The sequence below is a fragment of the Tiliqua scincoides genome, chromosome 1 (assembly GCF_035046505.1).
Source record: "Tiliqua scincoides isolate rTilSci1 chromosome 1, rTilSci1.hap2, whole genome shotgun sequence".
Taxonomy (NCBI): Eukaryota; Metazoa; Chordata; class Lepidosauria; order Squamata; family Scincidae; genus Tiliqua; species Tiliqua scincoides.
Window position 1 is genome coordinate 137564999 of NC_089821.1, and position 25489 is coordinate 137590487.

The 25489-nt window shown below is 44.3% G+C and overlaps 1 protein-coding gene across 1 annotated transcript in view; it reads left to right on the forward strand.

The window, feature by feature from the left end:
* Positions 1 to 7348: 7348 nt before the first annotated feature.
* Positions 7349 to 25489, forward strand: part of TRAM2 (translocation associated membrane protein 2) — a 41135-nt gene continuing 22994 nt past the window's right edge. Inside the window, exons 1-2 of the mRNA XM_066637860.1 lie at positions 7349 to 7549; positions 24215 to 24278. Of these exons, the coding sequence (XP_066493957.1) occupies positions 7430 to 7549; positions 24215 to 24278 (184 nt within the window). The 5' untranslated portion in view covers positions 7349 to 7429. The remainder of the gene's footprint in view (positions 7550 to 24214; positions 24279 to 25489) is intronic.

Consider the following 25489-nt stretch of genomic DNA (forward strand, 5'->3'; position numbering starts at 1 on the left):
ACGAGCATTGACGAACTCCTAGGAAATCATTCCAAAGCCTCAAGGGCATGAAAGAAAAACCTTCCAGCAGCACTTTTACTTTCAGCGGAAGATGATATTTGGAGTACAGCCCTTCCTGAAGAGCTGTCCCTGCATTAGCTTATCACCCTTCAGAACTGGTGTGCAAAGGAAGCGACATGGCCACCTGTAACCTTTGAGTCAGTAAACAGAATTTGTATCTGTTTATTACCAGGATTTATATTCCACCTTTTCCAAGAAGGGGCCAAAACAGAGAATATGAATACAATAATACAATAACACTAAAACTGAAAAAATAATAAAACAGTAAAAACATAAAAGCAGCGGCTGTGAAGCAACAAATTTTAACTACAGGTGCAAGAAAAGATAAAGGCTGCAATAGTGTACACACTTATTTGGGAGTAGTTCTGTACTTCTAAGCGGATGTGTCTAGGATTGTGCTGTAAGACACATAAAACTCCAATGCCCTTTTCAGTTGGGGACTATGGCTGCAATCCTATGCACACTTTCCTGGGAATAAGACCTATTGGACATAATGGAACTTATTCCTGAGTGGACACGCATAGGATTGTGCCCTTTGGAATAAGTGTACATAGAATCAGGCACCAGAGTTCTGCATTTCTTGATACTCTCAGAGCCAGGGAGCCTCGCTGCCCTCTGCTTTCTCCAATAAACAGATTAACAGCTTGTCTCAAAGTGGGTCAAGAAGGGAAACAATGAATTGCCTGGGTGAAATAATTCCAAAGGTGCGGCATCAGAAGCCCCCCTGCCTTGAGGCTGCTAACTGGACAGCCATCACAGATGACCCAAAGGCAGGGTTCTGATCTTAGAGCTTTGGTAAGTTGCTATGGAGAGAATCTCAGTGTGAGAATCTGTGGTTTTTAAGATTGTTATTTAGAACAACCCCAAATTCTTTGTTCCTACATGAAGGAGCTGGGTTTTTCTCTCTCTATACAATCCCACATCTACCTAAGCAAGGAATTCCAGCTTGTTAATCCTATCTCATGCTTTCCTGTGTAATTGTGAGAGATACTATCATTTACCTGCTCACTTATCTTTAAAGTGAATGGTAAAATGAATCAAGAGCCTTTCTTTGTTTCCTAAACAATCTCCTTAATGTGAAATTCTACGCACACTTGAAATAAGCCGCATTAAGCACAGAGAGGACTTCTTCTTCAACATGCACTGGATGCAGTGTTAGGACTGCGGCCAGCCAATGTCCACTTTCTTGGGCATGTACTTCCCTTTGAACTCCATGTAAGTTACTTTGGAATAAGCGTGCATAGAATTAGGCACCAGAGTTCTGCATTTCTTGATACTCTCAGAGCCAGAGAGCCTCGCTGCCCTCTGCTCTCTCCAAGTCCCTATCATTTCCTTCGCACAAACACTGAGCAAATTGTTTTGTCTGGAACCTTACATATCTATTAGCCATTTTTTGAAATCCTTTTTTCCTCTGACCTCTGTGTTGCAGACAATATGAAAGAAAACCAGCTGGTGCATATATATGTATTTTAAGGATGTTTTAGATTGAAGATGCACTCCCCCAGCTACATGGAGGACTAGGCTGACACGTAATAGCCCAGGAATGCTGACTGTAACTCAGCCCAGCTGACTGCCCCCAAACTCCTTTTCACTGCATTTCTTCGCCTTTGGAGACAGAAAGCAAACACGCAGGCACCTCCCCCAAGGCAGGCAGAGACATTTTAAAAAGGGAGAATTGATAGGGCTCCACTTCATTGCTGGGTTATAAACGGATTGGGGGGGTAGGGAGGGAAGTCTAATTTTAAGCCTCACGACTGGAAGAGTAGCTCGGAATTTGCTTTCCTTCTGGGGAAAGGGAAGTAGCAGAAATCTGCCAACTGTTCCAAGTTCCGGACAGGAGAGTTTCACAGTTGGGACAGATGCTTTGTTTGTTTGACTGTTTATGTACCCTGCCCCTCCAAGTGCAAGACTTCAGAGAAAAGTTTTTGTGGTTTTGCTTGTTTTATTCTGGCAGTGAGAGACACTGCTGTTCATTCTCTGGTACATGAAGGCTGCCAAATTAAAAAAGCCTTCTCTTTGTGTTGGAAAAAGGTTATGCCAAAGGTGGAGAATGGCCACTGTCTGTAAATCATCATGAACTGCAGAAGGCAACAGCAGTGACTTGTTACTACAAATACGTATAATCCTCATGCTTGCAAGAAAGGCCATCCCAATGCTCTCAAGTGCATAGAAAGTCTGGGGCAAGTGAATTATGCTTAGCTGAACGAATGCCATAACACCCTCAGGTCACACAGCTGTGCTGCAGCAAGTGATGGGGGGGCACTTGCCAATGCTGGGACTTGGTGGGATTGAGTCTTAGCGGTGCACTGTGAAGGCATTGTGTCTTCTTGCTGCCACTGATACTCTCCTGCTCTACAGAAATGTACAGTTGTGCTCCTGTAGTATTTCAAAAGCCCCAGACCAGAAGCTTCAATTTAGTACAGTGCTTCTCAACGCTTGTTCCCTTCTGTACCACTTTGCATAGTCCACCTATTGGAAGTACCATGATAACGTCATTGCCAGTTACTTCAGGATTGAGAGGACAGATGTGATGCAACACCAGTAAGAGGCTCAGAATGAATGGGAGAGCTTTTTCAAGCATGCGAAAAGTAGACTTTGTAGCTCTGCCCACCAAACCAAGCCTCCTACCATTGTTTGTCATGTTGCATCGCTGGTCTCACTGCCAGGCAGCAGGTGTTTGGGGGTCCTGCGAGTACTACCAGACACCACCTCAAGCATCATCGGTGGTACTTGTACTGCTGGTTGAGAAACACTTATCTAGTATATGCGGGAGTATGTTAAAGACAACATTCAGAAATATGATGTGACACTGCTTTCTACAAACGCCATCAAACACTAGTGTGAGTAATGGCACTTTGGAAATATTCCCTCCTCACTCCTCAACCCCCTTCCTGCACGTAGAGAGTTAGCACATGGGGAAAAAGCCACATTTGAACACTTTTCCAAAGGCAGCAAATGGTTCAGTCATCCCATCTGCATTGTGAAGTGGCAGGAGGATTGGACCACAGTATATTTCTAACATACACTTCTAGGTCTTCATTAATTTCAGTAAGAGTCTTTGAGGTGTCATAGGACTGTTAGCTACAGGCTAACATGGCTACCCCTCTGGAATTTGCAACCTCAAATCTAGGAGTGCTTGCTCAGAAATAAGACCCTGTGGTTTCAAGGAGTCCCTAAAAATATTTATAAGACAGTGTTAAAATTGATGTAGTTTTATAGTAGAAAATAACTTATAGCATTATTATATAGCATTATATTTTCAGTGCACATGTCTACTCAGAAGTAAGTCCCACTATGATAAATGGGCTCACTTCCAGATAAGTGTGCATAGGAGTGCAGTCTGATAAACATATTTACTTGGATGCAGATACTACTGATTTCAAAGGCATTTATTCCCAGGTCAGTGTGCACAAAATTGTAGCCTGCACCCTTACTTGTGAATAAGAGCATAAGCCTATGCATGATTACTCTGAAGTAAATCCTATTGTATTGAAAGGGGCTTACTTTCAGAAAAGTGTTATTGGATTGTAGCCTATGAGCCCAGTCCCATCCTACTTTCTAGCACTGATTCAGCTGCAATGCAGCATCGAGGCACGGGAACAAATGTTCCCATACCTGGGGGAGTCATCCATGACTGTCCCCCCACTGCAGGAAGCAGCACATGCCCTGTTGGCACAGCTGCACCAGAGCTGGAAAGTTGGTTAGGTTTGGGTCCTAAGCCTCCTTGAACAGAGTGGGTTTCATATTTGATCTAAGTAAAACATTTTAGGAGCTGGCTGCCCTTTGTGGCTCAACAGAGTCATCTGAAACTATAGCCATTTCCTGAGATTGTTATGCAGTAAGAAGTGTTAACATTGTGAGTTTCAGTTTCAGTTAGGGGCAAAAAACTAAGCAACTGAGAAGCAAGGCAATGTCATGTCGGAGTTGCAGAGAAAAACATGTTGAGCATTATCACAGCCTGATGTTAAGTAGAGGCCAGTAGACACTTCTCCTAAGGTCATCATCAGCATCAATGGGCTGAGGAGGATTTAACTGCACAGGATAGCAGCTATGTTGCCCAATCCTGAATATGCACACAGAGAAGCCCGACAGCCCATGTCTGCTCAGAAGTAAATCTTATTATAGTCAACAGGGCTACCTCTCAGGTAAGTGTGCATAGGATTGCAATCCTAGTCTTTTTAGTGGGTTTTGCTCTCAAGTGAGCGTGCATTTGATTGCAACCATAGACGCCAATCCTTTATGCATTTACCTGGGAGTAAATCTCATTCAACTCACTGAAAGACTTACGTAGTTCTGAATAAATACATATAGGATTGTGCTGATAGGTTTGTAATTCATTATTACTTCTGTTACAGTGCAATCCTAGGCATGTCTACTCAGAAGTAAGTTCCACAGAATTCAATTACTCTCAGGTAGAGGACTGGGGCCTTAGGCCAGTGGATAGGTCAGTTCTGTCATGCATATATACAAACCAAAGAGGAAATGTCATTATGGCCATCATTTTGGTGTTTAAGTACTATACTTTGTTATAAACCAGGGGTGTCAAACTCATTTCATATACTGGGTGATCTAGCTTTCATGATGCCTACTGAGGGCCAGAAGTGATGTCATTAAGCAGGAAGTAGCTTAATGACATCTATCTATCTATCTATCTATCTATCTATCTATCTATCTATCTATCTATCTATCTATCTATCTATCTATCTATCTATCTATCATTAAGCAGGAAGTAATGTCATTAAGCAGGTCACTATCAGAAATGAGCAATTTTTCTCACTTTGGGACTCATTAGCAGCAAATGATAGAAGAGAAAATATGCAAATCTTGATCATATTTCCAAAATATGGGAAGGTCCAATTATCATGTAGGCTGCCCTTTCAGCAGCCACAGCTCAGCAGCTGATGGTGGTGCTGGGAGAGGCTGAGGGCTGGATAAATTGTTTCTGGGGCCACATCTGCCTCCTGGGCCTTATGTTTGACACCTGTGTGTCAAACACTGTCTCATGTGCAGCCTTAATTTAAAGCGTTTTAAGAACATTGTTCAACTCCAAACACATTTTGTCCATGAAAGCTTGTACCACAAGACATGAGTTAGTACCAGTGTCCAAAAGATGCCAAGTATTTTTCTGCTACAGCCTACCATGGCTGCTTCTTCTGAAATCATATCTTTCTTTAATCGGGTAGGCAAAATGCAGGTATAATTTTGTATATAATGTCTGGCTGTTACTCATTATCCACTGGGGTTCATTTCGGGAACCCCTAGCGAATTTAAAAAATCCATGGATAAAAAAACAGTGTAAAAATAGATTTAAAGACCCACTTCCAAGTTTCTTGCCCTTCCTTTGCTCCTACTGCAGGGCTTTTCAGACGCCCCAGCCTGTGGGCCCTGGCCTGTTTTCCCTTAAGGGGTGGGGGCAGCCAGGAGGCAGTGCCCTGATCCCCAGTGATCAGGACAGCATGATCACTCCACTTTCACTCTTAAAGTACCGGGGAGCCCTGCAGACAGCCGTGCAGGGCTCCCTGCACCCCTGGGAGGCTGCAGGAGGCTCTGGTAAGTGTACCCAAGCCCCTGCAGCCCCCCTGAGCTGCCTTACCCCCCTCTGCCTCCCCCCACCCCCACAAGAACTTATTATAGCTTTCAAACTCCCTGAGAGTTTGAAAACCGCAGTCCTAATGGAATAAGGTTGTGCCTTGACATCTGTAGGGGTTTGAATCTGGGACTCCCTGTTGATACTATATATGTGTGAAATAAAAGTTTAAAAAAATGTGTGTCCCTTTACAACTGTGTTTTAAAAACAGTTTTTTTGTACTGTTGTAGAGAGGCAGTCAGCAAGGACCCCCTGCCTTTGCCTGGCTCAGCTGAAGAATGGAATGATCGCTTGCATGATTATCTCTCTACCACAGTAAGAAAAGCAGTTTTTTTAAAACCGATTTTTAAGGGATGCATTTTTTTCCTATTCTCCAGGGATCAGCACATTCCTTCTCATTTGCAGTAGGCATTCGTGTTGTGCTGAGTCAAATTTGTGTATGACAAGGTTGGACCTGTATGCATTAAGGCTGTGATCCTGTCCATATCTACATATGCTAACTGGGCAAAGAGGTGCTTTTTTCAAGTGGTGCTCAAATTCTATTTAGCAGAGGAAGACTAAGGGCCCAATCCTATCCAATTTTCTAGTGCTGGTGCAGCCATGCCAATGGGACGTGCACTGCATTCTGTGGTGGGGAGGCATCACAGAGGCCTCCTCAAAGTATGGGAACATTTGTTCCCTTACCTTGGGGCTGCATTGCGGCTGCACCAGTGCTGGAAAAATGGATAGTATTGGGCCCTAAGTGTCCTCCTTCACCCCAACAGTGTTGTTGTTGTTGTTTTTTCTAATGGCTGTTGCTGGGGTTCTTCTGCAACCTTTTAGAATGTGAGGCCTTTTGGAACTGGGAGGCATTTAGCTATTTTGATTTTGCCTGTGAACCACTTTGTGAACTTGTTTGAAAAGTGGTATATAAATATTCTTATTCTTATAGATGAAAGCACCCCTGAACTAAGTGGTGGAGGGGGGACTGCTTTCAAATAATCAAGCATGATTGGGCTGCGTGTAGGGAGCTGAGCCATCAAATTCCCATCCCCAAAAGAAGAATCCCCTGCAAAAGTATTGCAGGAAAGGGGGAGGGGATGTGGTTGCAATCCTATATACACTTTCCTGGGAGTAAGCCCCATTAAATAGCATGGGATTTACTTCTGAGTAATGCATAGGATTGTGCAGTAGGGCAGCAATCCTATCCACACTTACCTGGGAATCAATTCCATTGACTATAATGGGACTTACTTCTGAGTAGATATGCATAGGATTAGGCTCTAAGGCTGCAGTCCTATCCACACTTACCTGGGAGTAAATCCCATTGACTATAATGGGACTTACTTCTGAGTAGATATGCATAGAATTAGGCTCTAAGGCTGCAATCCTATCCACACATACCTGGGAGTAAGCCCTATTGACTATCATGGGAGTTACTTCTGAGTAGACACGCCTAGGCTTGGGCTCTAAGCCTTGTTTCCAGAGGGAGGTTGAGCAGGGGCGCTTCTCTGGTTGCTTGGAAGCAACTCACCGGGAATGCCTGCCCGCTAGGAAGTGCCGCTGGGGACCGGTGAGGCACCCCCTCCGCGCGCATACCCACCAGCTGCCGGCCCGGGCAGAGACGGGTTAAGGCGGGCCGGGGCGGGGGAGCCAGCTGGCAGAGGCGCGCGTGCGCAGGGGGCCGGGCTCCGGGCGCTGCCTCGCTCGCTTGCTGGCGAAGTTGTGCGGGGCCCGGGAAGAAGTTGGCTGTGCTGCACGGGGCAGCGGCGGGGCTGCTCGCTCGCTCGGGTCCTGCCGGCCATGGCGTTCCGCAGGCGCGCCAAGAGCCACCCGCTCTTCAGCCAGGAGTTCCTCATCCACAACCACGCCGACATCGGCTTCTTCCTGGTGGTCTGCGTGCTCATCGCGCTCATGTTCGAGGTGAGCGGCGCCCGGCATCTCCTCCCGCAGCCTCTTGCGGTGGCCGCTCCTGCTGGCACTTGGGCTCCCCTGCGCTGCAGGCACAGAGGGCGCCTCTTGCCCGGGGAAGCCGCCCCAGCCTCGCCAAGTCCTGTGCGCGTCTACTCGGAAGTAAGCCCCGTTGAACTCAGTGGGGCTTACTCCCAGGAAAGTGCCCCAGGCTGCCATCCGAAACACGCTTTCCTGGGCGTAAGTCCCATTGACTGTCGTGGGACTTACTTCTGAGTAGACGTGCTAGGATTAGGCTGTGCGCCTCTTCCTCTGCCTAGGGCAGCCCCTGGCTCTGGTGCCCTGTCCCTTCCCCTAAACCCCCTTTCTGTGCTAGTCCGCTGCTGCTTTTCCATTCCTCCCCTCCAACTTCCTTCCTAGCCCTGTCGTGCTTCAGGTCAGGCGTCAGAGGTCTGTCACTATAGGACAATTGCGGAGATCCCATCGCCCGGGTGGCTAGAGCCCCCCTCGCCCTAGAAAACACACACATACACGGGGGAGGGGCAGTTTAGTGGAGTAGCCCCCTCTCTTCACTCACCCTGCCCCGTTGGGTGGCAGTGAGGAATGAGCCCTGCACTGCTGACCCAAGGAAGTAGGCTGATGACCAGAGGAGAAAGTTTCTGGGCAAGGTGACTGCAAGGAGTGTTGCCACCACCTCCCTCTGCATGGCATGGAGCATCAGAGCCTTCTCTTTGCTGCTGCCCACTCAGGCTTGCAAGCAGTTGCAGCTGCTGCTGCCACTCACTCTGATTGGTCTGGGAGGATTGGGTCCACTGTGCTCACCTCTTAACTCCTTGGCTTTCTCTCTGGGCCTGGTTCTCTCTCTCAGGTGTGATGGCAGTTGGAACTGGGGCTCCATGGCCTGCCCAGAGGGAGAGAATGACTGAGCCCAGGGAGACCTCAGCTGCTGGTCTGTGCTGCCACCACTTTGTCGCCTGCTCCTGTGAGCAAGAGCAGAGGCAACTGCACAGATAGGGGTAGGTGCCTATGGTCTGTCCCAGGGTGGAGTGACACTTGGGACAGGCCTGTGGAGGCAGCAGCAGCTGCTGTTTTTGCCTGCCATTTCCATTGCTTAATCACTATTCAGTTGAGCAAGTGGGGGAGGTGGTTGCAATGAGCTGGCCCTCTCCCTTTGGGAGGAAGCAGGGAGGATTGGGCCTGCTGGGAGAGAGAGGAGGAGGTAGATGAGTGGTCACACAGGAGCATGTTGCCTAGGGTCCCCGAGGTAGGGACGGAGCCCTGTTCAGGTTACACCCTTTGTGTCACCTCCCCTCCAGGAACTTCACTCTCCTGCTCCTCTGCTAATGTGTGGCTCTTGAAGGGATCCCTGCTAACTGTGGCGTGTGTTGCTCTTAGGCAGAGTCCACCTCCTTTTCACTTTCCAGTTAATTTCCTTCTGGAGTCTGTCTTCTTAGCCAGTGTGCAGAGCATTTCTGTCTTCTTTCCTGGGGGCAGCAAACTAGGGTTGAGTCCCTGGCTTTTCATTGGGTTTTTTGCAAAGCAGTTGAAACAAATCTTGGTAAGTTCTCATCTAGGTCTCTGTACTTCTACTAAACTTAAATTCCCTTTCTTTCCATTACTCACTGTCAAGTGACTATGCACAAGTGGTCTGCTAGTACCAACCCATCATTTTGGGACCACTGGCCAATATGAAATATATGAGCATTGTGCATTTTTGCACCTTGGAAACAGGAGCGTGCAGCTAACACTGCCTTTGAAATGTCTCTTCTTAACAGTCATTCAGAATTTTTGCAGTGGGTCTTATACCATTATAATACGGAAAACCCAGCTGAAATTCAGAGTTGCCACTAACCTTTAAGAAAATAAGAACATAAGAACAGCCCCACTGGATCAGGCCATAGGCCCATCTAGTCCAGCTTCCTGTATCTCACAGCGGCCCACCAAATGCCCCAGGGAGCACACCAGATAACAAGAGACCTCATCCTGGTGCCCTCCCCTACATCTGGCATTCTGACTTAACCCATTCCTAAAATCAGGAGGTTGCGCATACACATCATGGCTTGTACCCCATAATGGATTTTTCCTCCAGAAACTTGTCCAATCCCCTTTTAAAGGCGTCCAGGCTAGACGCCAGCACCACATCCTGTGGCAAGGAGTTCCACAGACCGACCACACGCTGAGTAAAGAAATATTTTCTTTTGTCTGTCCTAACCCGCCCAACACTCAATTTTAGTGGATGTCCCCTGGTTCTGGTATTATGTGAGAGTGTAAAGAGCATCTCCCTATCCACTCTGTCCATTCCCTGCATAATTTTGTATGTCTCAATCATGTCCCCCCTCAAGCGTCTCTTTTCTAGGCTGAAGAGGCCCAAACGCCGTAGCCTTTCCTCATAAGGAAGGTGCCCCAGCCCAGTAATCATCTTAGTCGCTCTCTTTTGCACCTTTTCCATGTCCATTATGTCTTTACAACCTGTGGTAGCTTTTTCAGCCTGTATCATAGGAAACTTGGGATTCTTCAAGTTTCATAAGATTTCTCAGTGAGAGGATCATTCATGACAAATTTCTCTTAAAGACAGTTTCACGACCAATATCAGTTGTCCTCTGCAATACCAAAATCATAAGGGTCATGTTCTACAATGCACATTTGTAAAAGTGCCAATGAGATCCGACAGGACTGATCAACGTCTTTCATGAGTAGTGTTCTCTTGAACATCCCCAGAATTCTCTGTGACACATGGGCTGAGCAGACAAATTCATGTAAAACGGGTTCCTTGAAGTTGAAAAGTTTGAAAATCACTGGTGTGATGTATTCCTGGGCACTGTCTGCATGAAATTAGAGAGTGATATGTCTGCTAGTATATGCCAGAGTTTGGATAGGCCTTGGAATGTTGGGATATGATAATGTGAACTATAGAAATTATCTCCTTATACAGGTGATATCTGAAGCAGTATAGGATGGTTAATGCCATGACTCATTTTTTTTGTCCTTGATTTGTTGATCTGGGATTCTAATGCTCCATGATTATGTCGATCTCAGTTCCTTTAGGGTTAGAATTTGCCACTTCACAGCCAAATATAGAAAGGGCCAAATCAGTCTTTTGTCACATAGTTGATAACCAAATAGTCACTGTATAATCAAAAAGATGTTTATAAAATAATCAGCCTGCAGCAAGTGATGATGAAAGAGAACCCTTTAAAAAATATATTGTGGCCATTGTCTGAGTCTTGAGACTGTCCTGTCTCTGTTGTTGATGAGCATGCTTTCAGCCAGATAGTCTCTGGTCTTCATTTAAGCAGGTTGGTCTTGTTGCTTGGAAATCTTTTGAGATGTCTTTGCCTTAAAGGAGGTTGACGGTTTAGTAGGTGGACAGCATGCTCTGCGCTTAGAATTGCTGTTACTTTTTAGTTCTTTTACTTTTTAGCAGTGACGTGCCCAAGTCACAAAGCTCAACTCATGAGTCATAGCACACGCCTGTTGCAACTTGACTTGAGAAAATTTCAAGTCCTTCAGGTTTTGAGTGCAAGTCATTTTGAGTCACAAATCGTGGGTCCATTAGCAAAAGTGCACAGAAAAAAGGAAGGTGGTGGTGGGATGTATAAGTAAGCAAGAACACACGCACACTAAAGAGATGGGAACTTGAGTCATTTCGAGTCCAGACTCTTTTTTTGAGTCATTGGCCCTAACGCACAAGTTGAGTCAGGTTCCATGAGTTGACTCAAGTTGTCAAAAACAGCTGCTTATCATGCCTATTAGCTGTTTGAATGCCCATCCCTGCTTTTTAGTAAGTTGTTATTGCTGATGGGACTGCTTGGGGTGGGATGCAGGATGCTGATGGATGGTGAGCTGTTCGTGTGTATTTGGTGGGCACAGCAAGCCCATGGGCAGAATCTGTACCATGCTGGACAATCATATGGATTGGTATGTCAAAATACTTGCCCCTACAAACCTGCTTTCTTTCCTGGGTAGTTGTGTGAGGAGAGAATGTTTTCTTTATATATTCTCCCATGGGTGGGAAACTACCTATGGAGAGCAATTGTGCTTACCAAAAATGGCTTGTTACAAAAGAGCTAAGCATGCTGTCTCCCAGTGCTGCTCCAGAAATCAAAGCTGCAGTGCCCTTCACTTCAGCTGTATTTCAGTTAAAAAAAAATTAAGAGTCAAGAGACTCATCACAATTTCCCCACATCAAGTGTAGTTTGGCCGTGTCATGCACATATGAACCTAACTGTATGAAGATCTTGTTTCATTCCTGTCTTTTCAGTTTGTGTTGCCTGTCTTGCTCCCCACCCTGCCAGATATTTCCTCCCCTTCCCCAAAGTTTTTGTTTCTGCCTCCCCTCTTGATAACAGATGCCTTCAGAGACCAGCCTCCAGGCTTTGTTTCCTCTCCCTTCTCATCTCCTACTCTTTGGATTCCCATGAACATTTGCTGCTGCCTTGACATGGGTGTCCTCTGTCTCTAATTCTTGCACAGGCATGCCTTTCGGTGGCATAAAACCTGGAAGGTTTCAGTCTGAACTTCAGATTGTCCTGAATGCCATCCCTGTGACAAAATTTGGGTCCCATGAATGGAGTCGGCAATGGAGGTTCCTTCCAGGCTCTTTTTCCACGTAGCTACAGACGTCTTGCCTCTGCAGCCCTGGCACTGTGCACAGAAATGTCAGGAATGCTGAGCTCCTCCTTCCTCTTTCTAACTTTCCCCCCTTTCCCTCCCTCCGTTCTAGAGAAGAGAGGGTGGCGGCTCTTGTGAAACAACTTGGCCCTTCAGATTTTCTCTTGACGTGGAGTCTGGCTAGCGCTGCCAGGAGTCTTGGTGTGTGTGAGCCGCCTCTGTGGCCTGTGGTTCAATGGAGTGTGTGATTGAGAAGTTGAAAGTTCCCCCCCCCTTCTCCCTTGCAGCTCAGTGCCACATTTCAAAGCAAATTAAAGAAGGTGGGGGGAGAGATGGGAGCTCCAGGCTAGCAAATGGGAGAAAAAGGATTTTTTTTACCCAGCACATTTCTCACCACCCTCATTTCCATTCACTTGAATTAACAAGTAGTTTTCAGTACACAGAAACATTAATGCCTTGAGGGGGAGGGGAAGAAGGGGGTGATTTAATGAGTAAGAACCCCCAGCTGGCAGGGGTATAAATTCCAAAACCCCAGGCAAATGCTGCTGCATGACGGCTGCCACTTTTGTAGTTGATTTTTTAAAAATGTAGAATGTACCTTACTTTAAAAAGGGAGGTACTTTGTTTCTTTTGAGTGGGCCCATGTGGAAGACTGATTAGCTTACAGCTTGTTTGTATTTAAATGGGTTGGGGAGAGTATCTGAGTTGCCTTGAGATAAATCTGCATTGACACAGACATCAGGTGGCAGCTATTGACTGGAGATTACCTTTATTTATCACTAGGTGAAACTTTGTCATTTTCACTTGATAATCTCTCATTTGAGTTACCCAAAGGTAAATATTTGACCTCTTCTCCCCCATCCCTAAAGACCTCCATCCTGCTGGATAGAGACCAAATTCTTGAGGCTGTATTGTATTTCAAAAAAATTGTATCCCACCTGCATAATTGTGGGTCTAGAACAGTAGAATCAATGTGGTCCAGTGAATAAAGAATTGGAGTTAGACCTGGGTTCAAGAGCCACCTTTGCCATCTAGCTATCTCTCTAACGTTTAGCCGAGTTTAATGATGGCCTAACTTGCAAGATTACTGTAAGAGGAAAGGCACATTTTGTAAAATACAGGTAGCCCTCATTATCTGTGGGGGTTCTGTTCCCATGGGTAAAGAGCCCCCATGGATAAAGAAAACTGGGTGTTCAAAACCCACGGTTTTTGGCTTTCAAACCTGACCCGGAGGCTCTTCTGAAGCCTGCAGAGGCCATGCAAATCGGCCATGTTGTGCCAATGCACTTCGCTCTTGCCAACCACAAGTTCAAGCATTTGTCTGTGGCAAACATTATACTGTGGAAGAGAGCCTTCCTGCCAGTAGGGCTGCGGTGCAGGGAGAGCAGCATTTCCTGGAGATCATCAGTGTGGGAGCAGGACTTTCAGCTGTGCTCTAGAGGGCACTGTACTTGGGTACAGTGACCACAGGATATCTAATGCCTGTTTCCTTGTTCAAAGCACTGGTCTTAGCCTTTAAAACTCTAAATCAGGGGTGTCAAACATAAGGCCCGGGAGCTGGATGCTGCCCCTGGATGCTTTTTATCTGGCCCTCAGGCTCTCAGCTGCTGAGCAGTGCTGAGGTGTTACAGCTGAAACAGCAGCCCACATGAAAATTGGGCTCTCCCATATCTTGAAATACGATCAAGATTTGCCTATTTTCTCTTCTGTCATTTGCAGTTAATGAGAACAAAGTGCTGATTTCTGACCATCAGCTGCTTAATGATGTCACTTTCTGGTTAATGACTTCACTTCCAGCCCTCAGCAGGTGTCCTGAATGCTAACTTGGCCCTCTGTATGAAATGAATTTGACACCCCTGCTCTAAATGGTCTGGCGTCAGGTTACTTGGAGAGCCACTTCCTCCCTCATGACCTGTTTGAAATCAGCAGCCAAGGTCTTCAGTGGTGGAACTCATTCCCTCTATCAGCTCACCTGGTGGCCAGAGGTATCTAGTATACTCTAGGACAGTGGTTTCCAAACTTACTGCTGTCACATCGTCCTTCTTTCCTGGCACCCTGTCACAGTGCCGCTGCCGCCATCTTGGATAGCACAAAAGCTTGTGAGAATTGCACAAGATTTCATGTGATCCAAAATGGAAGTGCTGGAAGAGCTGGGAAGAAGAGGCTGCTGAGTACATCCTGTGGCACTCCTGTGAATTTTCTGCAGTGCCTCTAAAGGAAGGGCGTTATAAAAATGTGAAAAAAGTAATTAAAATACAAGTAATTTTTAAAAAAGACCAAGTGTCTTAAAACTCCTGAGCTACTAATTGGTACCTGACCAGTTTTTCAAAGCATTTAGTACAGTCTCTGTATTAAATTGTCTTGTATATTAATATTTGAGCTGAAAATAAATAAGGGTTTGGCTAAAGTCGTCTTTCTTGCCCCATTGTATTGTGGCATCATTCAAAATGCATAAAATGTCAGAAAGGAGGAGATCATGACATTTATGCTTTGCACAGTACTTAAAGTACCAAGTCCTTTACGATTGCCTGGTTCAGATGATTTGGTTCAGATGAAATAAAATGCATTTGCTGAATGTGAGAATCATTGCATTGCAGTGCCATAGGAATTCATCATCTTTGCAGCAAGCCTGTGCTATGGACAACCCTGCCCAAGGTCCTTTGGTGGAGGCCATGGTGTGACTTGAGCTGCTGGGCCTGGATTCCTGTGCCTGGCCCATGGGTGAGCTGTGGGGAAATGTTTTCTTAGTGCACAGTCCTAACCAACTGTAAAGCATTGAGATAAGGGCAATGCAACTCCAAAGTAACAAACATTCCCTTACCTTGAGGAGGCCTCTGTGACTGCCACACAACTGTAGGTAGCACCACATGCCCCATTGGCATTCCCACTCCGGGGAAGTGTGGCCTGGCTCCAGGGTGCTTGGATCTGCGCCACCTCTTTAGGAGGCGCAGATCAGAGTAGACTCAGTGGGGTTGCAGTTGCTCTTCCTGGGGTAAGGGGAAGCACTTTCTCCTGACCATACTAAGCTGCTTGAAGTCCAAAACTCATGCTGAATACAGGGCTCCCTATTCCAGCATTAGTTAGGATTGCACTGCTCAATTATTACGGTTTATCTGTAGTAGAAACCACTGCTGTGTGTGGTCCTGAAAATGAAACTAATGCATTTCTGACTAGTAACAATTCCAGTTTTGTTTTCAACAAAGGAAGTCTAAAGTTGCCAGACGAAACTGTAAACTAAAATACCAGGTGTGTGAGACTAAAAATGGGTTTGGATATTTTGTGAGCATCCTACTTGTTTTGAGACAATATCAAAAGCCCTAACTTGCTCAGGTTGGGAGCTTGCATATTTCTTACAAATGGAATCTGTCTAGGATAGTGGTAGAAATAAAAGCACAGATGCTTCTAGAACTTGTGCCTAATCGCACTTTCATACTTGCCAGCATTTATGAATGCTGAATCACCGCTGTTGGTCCATCCAGACCAATGTTGTTGATGCAGACTGCACCTTTCAGATCAGATTTTTTCCCCCCTCTTCCCTACCTGGAGATGCCAGGGACTGAACCTGGGGCTTTCTGCATGTGAAGGAGGTGCTCTTCCACTGAGCTGAGGTCCCCTGTGTGTTTGCAGTGAGGTTAACTCAACACAAAGCTGGGTGAGGTGGCACGTTCTGCTTTGGTTGGTTGCTGAAAGTGTATTTTTAAAACTAACATCTGTTCTGTCTTCTCTTTGAATGCAAGCTGTGCCTTTCTGATGTGTACATTTTCTAGCAATCATGGGGACGTTGCTTAATTAGATGAAGGTTTAAAAAAGGATTTTAATTTGACAACTACTGGATTAAGCTCAATACTGTATAAAAATGTTCATTATTAGCAAGACTTCAAAAGCAGTTTGGAGATGACTTTTCTCATGAGATGTGATTCTACTCTACATTTCCCTTGATAAGGAAGGAGTCTGTCGATAAAGGGCTGGGATGATATAGGTAGACCCCTGAGTGATAACTTACTTGTCTAGTTAAACCAATTTGAGCATGACCACTCTGTGGGATCACCCAGGATCATGACAGCAAAAGATAAGTGCTGGACAAGCCTTTAAAGTTGAGGTGCTTTGATTCTATCGTGACAGTTGAGAGTCTGGTTTCAGTGCTGAGTGCACAGAAGGTTAAGTTTTGCTGAGAGAGAATTTGTTTTTACTGAATTGCTCTTCTGCAAAAGGAAGTCTTATCTTGCTAATATTTTGAAGTTCGTTGCAAGTGTCAACAAGCATGTAGATACCTCAGGATTGCCACCTCCCATGTGGACCTTCCCCATGAGAGAGCCTCATAAGAAATCCTTCTGTGGATTTTCCTGCCATTTGAAGTGAGGCAGGTAGTGATCTAAGATAGGGTCTTTTCTGTTATGGAAGCTCCCTTGTCTGATCTTGAAAGCTAAGTAGGGTCAGGCCTGGTTAGTACTTGGATGGGAGACCGCTTGGGAATACCTGGTGCGGTAGGCTTATACCATAGTCTTTCGAGACTGAAGGTTGCCAAACACCTGTGTAGTGCTGTTCCCCCAAGAAAGCTTACCTGGTGCCAGCTTTGTTATCCTTTTGGCATCAAGTGCAGATCTTATTTACTCAAGTATTTAGTGTGTTAGTTCTGATGGTTTTATATGAGTTGAAGTCCTTTTTGCTGCTTGTTTTTTTAAAAAAATTATTGTACACCTGACTTGATTATTGTGTTGCTGTTTCTGTGAAAGCGCTTTGTTGGATCTGCTTGAAAAACAGTATAGAAATGTCTAAAATAAAATTGGGTGATGTAGTAGGCAATGTATACTTCGACTTCCTGAAAGTGTTGACAGTACTTCAGCAAAAGCATATGTGGCAACTTGGCAGTCGCAGGAAAAACAGGTGGGCTCTCTTACTAGAGTGCTAATAGAGTGCTTACTAGAGCACAGGACATATGAGTAATGTCCTGGGGCCAAACCGGACATGATGCAAGAGATCCATGTTCAGATTCTTCTGTCTTAAAGTTAACATCAACTGCATGTATCTAACTGGGTCAATCCTGAGGACAGGATGTTTTTCTCTGACCTGTTTTCCCAGTTTAAAACCTTCCACTGAAATATCTTCTGCAGTTCTGTGTGATGGATTCTTCTGCTGTGCTGAGTATTACTTGCCCACGTATGTCATCTGCAACTTACCTGAACTTGGGGAAGGTCTTGGGTTGTGTTTTTTTTGATGTGTTGGAATACAAGTCAACCACATCTAGTGATAAGATTTCTATGAGAAACGTCTCGTGAATTGTGTAGTCTGGAGATAAGTGCTAAAGTTCTGGCTTGCAGTTCCCAGAGTGTGCATTCTAAAGAATTGGTGTGTAAATCTGCCAGGCTACAAACAAATGCTCCAAAACCTAAAATTGCTGAGAGTGCTGTAAAATGGTATTGGTTTGAACATGCCCAGGGATGTTTGCTCCCTTGAACTGGCCAAGCTAAATGAATCAGTGCTTTGCTTGACAGCAACACATGGATCTGGCTTTCAAAGAGCACAAATAGGGTACCTGCTGCAAGATGGCTGCCTGCGTGATGGGTAGGGGAAGAGAAAGGAAAATCAGGTAAGAACTCCTGGCTATTGTAAAAGGAAAGAGCCAGTCCATCTTTCTTTGAATGTATATCATTCCCCTTTCAACAAATGCAACCTGTTGCCTTTCAGCTGTTGTGTCCAAGTTTTCTGGGGTTCCTGTCTGGCCAAATCAATGGCATAGCTATCTATATCTTTTGTGTGCATCATGATGTCTGTTTATGGTCATGTCATATTGAGCATCCAAAGCTCACTTCTCCTGCCCTGGCAGCTGCTTTCTCCTTGTCAAATTCCCCTTATTCTGAAAAGCTCTTTAATAATGTTTATGGAACATGTTTGTATCCCAGAGACCAGTTTGCTGTTGAAATCCTGCCATATTTAAGTTGAAGACTAGTAGTTGTCTGAATGTCTGACATGCAGCCAATTGGATGGTAGCAGAATTGCCTACCTAGTCCTGCAAGGATAACTGCTTTCCTTTCCTTTCCTTTCCTTACGAGGAAAGGCTACGGCGTTTGGGCCTCTTCAGCCTAGAAAAGAGACGTCTGAGGGGGGACATGATTGAGACATACAAAATTATGCAGGGGATGGACAGAGTGGATAAGGAAATGCTCTTTACACTCTCACATAACACCAGAACCAGGGGACATCCACTAAAATTGAGTGTTGGGAGAGTTAGAACAGACAAGAGAAAATATTTCTTTACTCAGCGTGTGGTTGGTCTGTGGAACTCCTTGCCCCAGGATGTGGTGACGGCATCTGGCCTGGATGCCTTTAAAAGGGGATTGGACAAGTTTCTGGAGGAAAAATCCATTACGGGTACAAGCCATGATGTGTATGCGCAACCTCCTGATTTTAGAAATGGGTTATGTCAGAATGCCAGATGCAAGGGAGGGCACCAGGATGAGGTCTCTTGTTATCTGGTGTGCTCCCTGGGGTATTTGGTGGTCCGCTGTGAGATACAGGAAGCTGGACTAGACGGGCCTATGGCCTGATCCAGTGGGGCTGTTCTTATGTTCTTATGCTTTCTTGGGGAAAATGGCAATTTCTCCTTACAAGAGACATGAAAAAATTAATCTGTGAATGGGATCTCTCCATGTACATATGTTATATCAGTACTGTCTCTTAGCATGCTTGTGGTTGGCTGGTTTTCCTATACTCTCTTGGAAAACTCAGAGCTTTGGAACCTTAACTTTTCCAAGTAGTCAAACAGGCTGTGGCCAAGTGAAGACCTTTCTTCTATGTGGCATAATGTCACTTCATCCTGTTCTGTGTGATAGGCACCAAACAAATACTCAGCACTCCAGGTGGCAGTGAACATTTCCCGTGAATATAGTGCATGTTTTGGTTGCAAAACTGTATGGATTTTCTTAGTGTTTCCCTACAGAATTAGCCTGGTACCTTTTCCATTTCTTAATCTGTGAGCTTGGAATCTTCTGCATGAGTTTTGAGCATATGGTTGGAAGGCTTGCGTGATTATCCAGTATCCATGAATTTTGAGTCTTTGGAAGAGGTGAGGGCATTCTACAATGTCTCTTGCGGGGAGAGTTTGTTTGGAAGACCGGAAAGTTTCTTGTCTCAGAAAGGCAAACTCTCACCCTTTTTGGACTGCTGGAATTGTTCAAGCACAGGAAGATAAGGAAAGGAAAACTGACAGTGCTGCAGATTCAGGGCAGCCCCACATTTTACAAGGCAAATGCATCTGCTGCATATTTTCTGAGGTAAATATAAAAGCCTGGATCCAGTAACATGAATTACATGGAGTTGTGTGTCACTTTGCCCAGTATTTTGGCAAATGAAAAGCAGTTTCTGGAGTTTGGGAACAGAGGAAGCGTTTGTTGAAGTGTGCTTAACCCAGGGGTGTCCAAACTTTTTGGCAGGAGGGCCACATCATCTCTCTGACACTGTGTTGGGGGCCGGGGGAAAAAAAATTAATTTACATTTCAAATTTGAATAAATTTACATAAATGAATATATTAGAGATGGAACTGATATGAATGCATGAAGGTCTTGCAATAGTTCAAGGCCTATAAATGGCCTTGCACAAAGCAAGGTTGGCCTTTCCATCGCTGCCACTGCAACATCAGAGACGTGAAACAGCAAGCAGTGGAGGGAGCCCTCAGCTCATGCAAGAGGTTGAGCAGTCGCCCTTATGCTGAGAGCTGGGGCCAGCATAGACTCCAACAAGCCTCTGGAGGGCCAGAGGCTCATTGGAGACTGGGGTCTCCCTGCGGGCTGGATTGGGAGTCCCTGAGGACCGCAAGTGGCCCCAGGGCCGGGGTTTGGGCACCCCTGGCTTAACCCTTTCCCCTGCCAGTTTTCCTCAGAATTGTATTCTCCTCAGTCCCAGCTGCTTTTCCTACTGTTTCAGGGACCTTTTCGTACCTATTGTCACAAGAATTGCTCCTGATCAGTCATTTCCCATGTAGAATGAATGGCTCGCAAAAAGTGTTCCTGGGGAAGAGGAAGCACAAGTTCATAGCACTCAGTGTCTATCTCTGTTCCCTCCTTAGCTAGGCACAGCTACAGGGAGCACTATTTGTGACAGGAAATTGTTGTGAGGAACTGGTTAACTCCCTACCGTGCCACTTTCCCAATCTGAACAGGGCCCCAGTGACTGATTTTTAGCAAAATTTAAAATGTCAGCATATCCAATCCCTTATCTTCCACCTCATGTGGTTCTGGAACAATATAAAAGATCTTAAGCTTGAGAAAAAGGTTAGTTTAGGACCATTGCACCAGGTTGTGCAAAAGCAGTGCACTTTGGCTACCGGCTGCATGTTTCAGATAGAACTTGTGTGTGTATGGATGTTTGTAAATTGGCCAGGGGACAGCTGTATTCAGCTTGGATGGAACAAGTATGACTCACTGAAGTCAATGGGTTCATTCATAGTGAATATGCATCTTTTTGATACAACCTATCAAATTTGGGATATTCATTAAACATATTTCCAAAGAGTCTTTGCAGATTCTTATCACTGAAGGCATCGTTTTAACGGCACTGCAGACATCCCACTGTGCATTATTTTTTAACTAAGCTCTGGCACTAATTGTCTTTCAATTGATATCTCTTTGCAACCTGCAGGAATCCTTAGTGGCTTTGTGCCTTGTGTAGATGATATAAAATGACTTCATAGAGGTGAAAATAGTTATTGATTAGGTTCCCATTCATCTCAGTGTACACTAGAGACTTGAGGCCCCTATGAGCTGCATCTGTCCCCATCTACTGTGAATTTTGAATAGTAGTGTTGGATAGAAGTGGCCTAGGTGAGGCTGTTGCAAGTTCTGTTCTCTAGTAATGGGACTGTTTGCTTCCCTTTGCTCCTGCGATAGGCTTCAAACTCTGGAATTGGTTTTCTCTTTTTCTCTCAACGTTTCCCAGCATGTAACTCTTAGATTTATTTTTTTTTTGTCAGCCCCAGTTCCAGCTACAGTGATTCCTTCTCCCGTTTGGCAAGCAGTTTGTTGTGCAATACACCCCAGGAGGGCAAATGCCTCCATTCCACAAATGAACTTCAACAGAAAGTCCAGCTAATGGCTCATGAACCTCAGCCATTGCCTCTCTCACTTCCACTCTAACCCTAACGGCAGTCCTATTTCAACTGTTCCAGCCAGAGTGCATACTTGACATAACAGATATACATTGAGGAACCAAAAGCTAATATTTTTCTTCATTTCCCCCCTCCCATTTACCTTCATTCCTCCTCCCTATACACACCCTGATTCTTCCTAACTACAAGCTTCCTGTTTGCCTTGGCTCTGCTTGACTAGTTTTCCTCCTTTAAATTCTTGTTACTTATTCACCTTAACCCACACTTCTGTTGTCATTTGCCTTGTGACTTTTATCCTGTCAGATTTGTCAGTCTTTGGTTGGAGAAAATGACATATGCTTGTAGTGACCAACTACATGTGGTGGGTTGGGGGGGGGGGAGAATTGAAAGTAGTTCATAAATGGAAGATGGACATGAACAGAAGATGGGGCAAGTGTCTGATCGTACATAAATATTTACTTTTGGTTGAACATGTACAAAGTTGTGTTCTGCAGCATAAGACAGGCTATGTAAAGAGGTTGGTTGTTGGAATTAAAGGTTTAGAATTTAAATGCATGTGCAGGCATGGCCCCATATCCGCAGGGGATATCTGCTTCCTGTTAACCTCGATCTAGTCTTTTCAAGCATTCAGGCTGCCAGGAGGCAGCCTTTGCATTGCTATAAGCTTGTATGCTTATAATGACCCTGTAAAGCTACAATGTTTTTGCTTAGTAAGCATTTAAATAACATTAATGGGCATGTGGGAGGGGGCTCAAGGGGTGGATCCATGGAAAACTGAAACAGTGGGTACCAAATCTGCAGGTATGGGGCCCCAATTTTTTATTTGTTTACCTATGTGCAAAAATGACCATTTCCTCACCACAGTCAGTTTTACGGCGTTGTTGAAATGTCAACTTGTGGAAAACCAATTTGCTTTTTCAGTAGGGGTGAGGTTAACGTTTAGTATTTATGGTTTGAGGCCTTAAAGCATATGGCCCAGCTGACTGAAAATGAGTGTTAGCCGGCTGACACCATTCTGGCCATGTGGAAAGAAGCATGATGCACAGAACTGCATGTGTTAACTGTCTTACCACATAGCTGAGAAAAAATATTTTAAGTTGCTGTGGCCTGGATGTTGTCCCTGGGCCATAATTGGAGACCCCTTTCTAAGTTTGGAGACTTAGAAAGTCACAAAGGATTTTCCCTAAACCACTGATGGGCAGAGACCCCAGCAATATCCTTGAATTTTCTATATAATCTAAACTGGCAGAAGGAGAAACTCAAGGGAAGTTCTCTGTGTACGAACAGTCAATGACACCAGAGTGCCGGTAGTTTGTAGTAAAAGGTAGTTAACTGCTGTAACTTGGCTATTTTACATCTTATTTTTTTTCCTGATATTTGGCCAGGTTATATATACTTCTCAGTGACACCTTTCATGCTGATTGGACAGATTGTCTTTGTAATAAATAGCTTGAAAAATCTATGTAAAGGTAGGCCATTGAAAAAGCAAGATACATTAGCTATTCCTAAACTAGGTTGCAAGCCAATTTTTGGTGGGTAATGAAAAAGTTGCAGTCTGTCACTGGTTGTGGCACCACAAGACATTCTTTGGCGCTACTCAGCTGATGAGGCTGAAATGGATTGCTGTGCTAAAAAGATCAAGAAGAGTTGCATTAACTTTTAATGTATACCACTGTGAGTAGCTCTATAATCCTGGTAATGGGAGGTAAATTTTGTCCATTGCTTGGTTCACAGCATTGGACAAAGTGATAATGTTGTGGACTAGATGGTTTTATTGAGAGTGGGATGAGAATGAGTTTTCCTTCGGGTCAGAATGCTTTGTTTGCAGAGGGGAATGGGTAGGTATACCTGTCTGATGCTATCATTAGGCTGACTAGGCAGCCGTCTAGGGCGCAGACCTCAGAGGGGTACAGCACAGTTTTATACAGATTAGTTTTTTAACCCAAGTAAAAAATATAACTCATACTTGTATATACAATTTAATTTTAAGTACCACCTCAATGCTATGGAATATAATTAAAGTCTTATGAAAAATTTATATGCTCTGGTTTTTTATGTCACTGCATACATTGTGTTATTGAGTGAATTATTATTATTATTATTATTATTATTAATAATAATAATAATAACAGTATTTATATACCGCTTTTCAACTAAAAGTTCACAAAGCGGTTTACAGAGAAAAATAAAATAACTAATGGAGTTTGTACAATTTTTGTGAAATTTTTATGTCTTAAATATGTATGATATTTTACTTTCATGTTTTGAAAAATTTTGTCATTGTTGAAGGCAGTGCATATGGTAGAACTGTTTCAGTATATATGAGATAAACTACAGTCAACTTTACAATCTGCAGTTTTTGTGTGTGCACATGCACACAGATACATGCATTAAAAAGTGAAAATGTATTTAATTTTTAATTTTGCAGTCACATCTTAAGCTTATTTAGAAAATGTATTCATTTTTCTAGTGAGCTATGACTCACTAGAGTCATAGTGAGTCTGTTTTTATCAAACAGACCATCTGGAGCTCAGTATCGCAAATTATTTTTGGGAGAAGTGCAAGTAGTTAGCCTTGCCTAGGGTGCAAAATAGCTGTTGGTGTATACTACCCTGTGCTTCTTTGGTAACAATCTGAAAATCACTATACAAAACATGATAGAAATAAGAGAAAGGTGTATCAAGACTTGGTGTGTTGCACCAAAACCCTCAATACAAACTAACAAGATTGGTGACAACGTAAATTTAATCTCTTATGGAGTTTCCTTTTTGTGAGGGTTTTTGAGATAGGTATCTGTCAAGGTGGTTTGAATGATATCTGCTTGGTGGCCACTTGGCTCTGTTCCATCACTGTCATGTTCAGAAATGTCATGGTAGTGGGTGAATAAAAGAAATGTCTATGGCTAAAACGTTTCCTTGCTGATGCTTTCAGGCAAACTAACACAGGGATTTATTTTGTCTTGCAGGTCACAGCTAAGACTGCCTTCTTGTTTATTTTACCTCAGTATAATGTCAGTGTGCCTACAGCAGGTAAGAGAGCCTATGCATACATCAGTAGCAAACTACATTTGTAATTCTCTGCTTCGTGGTGTCCTACGCAACTAAGTCCTGGATTTTCCATTAACTAGGCTTGTGTAATTGCTACACACAGCCAAGCTTCCTGTTTCCAGAATCATGTTGACCTTGTTCTGCACTTTGTAATTCCAGTGACTTTATCTCCTACTTCCCCAACAGCCACTCTTGATATATTTAACGAGGACAACTGTTAAAGGGCCTACAAGTTGGATATGGGTTAAAACCCAAAAGAAATCAAAGGAATTTTAATTTTATGATCCTCTCTTCCGTCTAGCCCTATCATGCCCTCTGCAAGTGTCAAGGTGTGTGTCTTCCCAGAAAACACCTCTGCTTCCCCATCCTGCCAGCTTCAGACAACCTCCTCTATCCCTTCAGCACTTTTCATTTAGGATATCCACCCTTTTGCTAAGGACTTGGGATAGTCAGCATATGTGATTAGAGCATACCTGCAGATGTTGAACACATTTTATTTCAACAACCCTGACATCTTTTATTTTTTTGAGAAAGTAACTTTCGGAAGTATGATCGAATGTGGAGAAAACAGTGGAGAGGTGGGTGCACTTAGCCTTGTCTTCCGTTCATCATTTTCAACCCTGCTAACTGGATAAGTGACACTGTTACAAGCGAGTGCTCCTCTTTTATTTAGCAGAGGGAGAGTAACTGGCCCTCCTCACTCCAGCAGTGTCTTTTTTTAGTGGCTATCTGCTGGTATTCTTTTGCATCTTTTTAGATTGTGAGCCCTTTTGGGACAGGGAGCCATTAGTTATTTTTCTCTGTAAACCGCTTTGTGAACTTTTTGTTGAAAAGCGGTATATAAATACTGTTAATAATAATAATAATTTTCCCCATTCCAAATTTCCCTCCTATACCCACTAACAGCTTTTCTCTTCGCATGTTTATCTTGGGGTGGGGGTGTGTGTGTGAAAAGCTGATGTGGGGCTATGTGAGTAGAGAAGTGGCCTGAGGAAAGGATTAAGCATCCTCTCCTGGGAATGTGTGTCTTCCCTCAATCAGGCTAAAAAACGTGGTTTTCTTTCATAAAGAAAAATAGTCACCTAATAGTTCCAATTACGTGTATGTCTGCATGTAACATGTTGTTATCCCCATAATACTGCCACTACAGAAATTGCCCCTTAAGGCTGCGGTTGAATTGAGAGGAAAAAGCA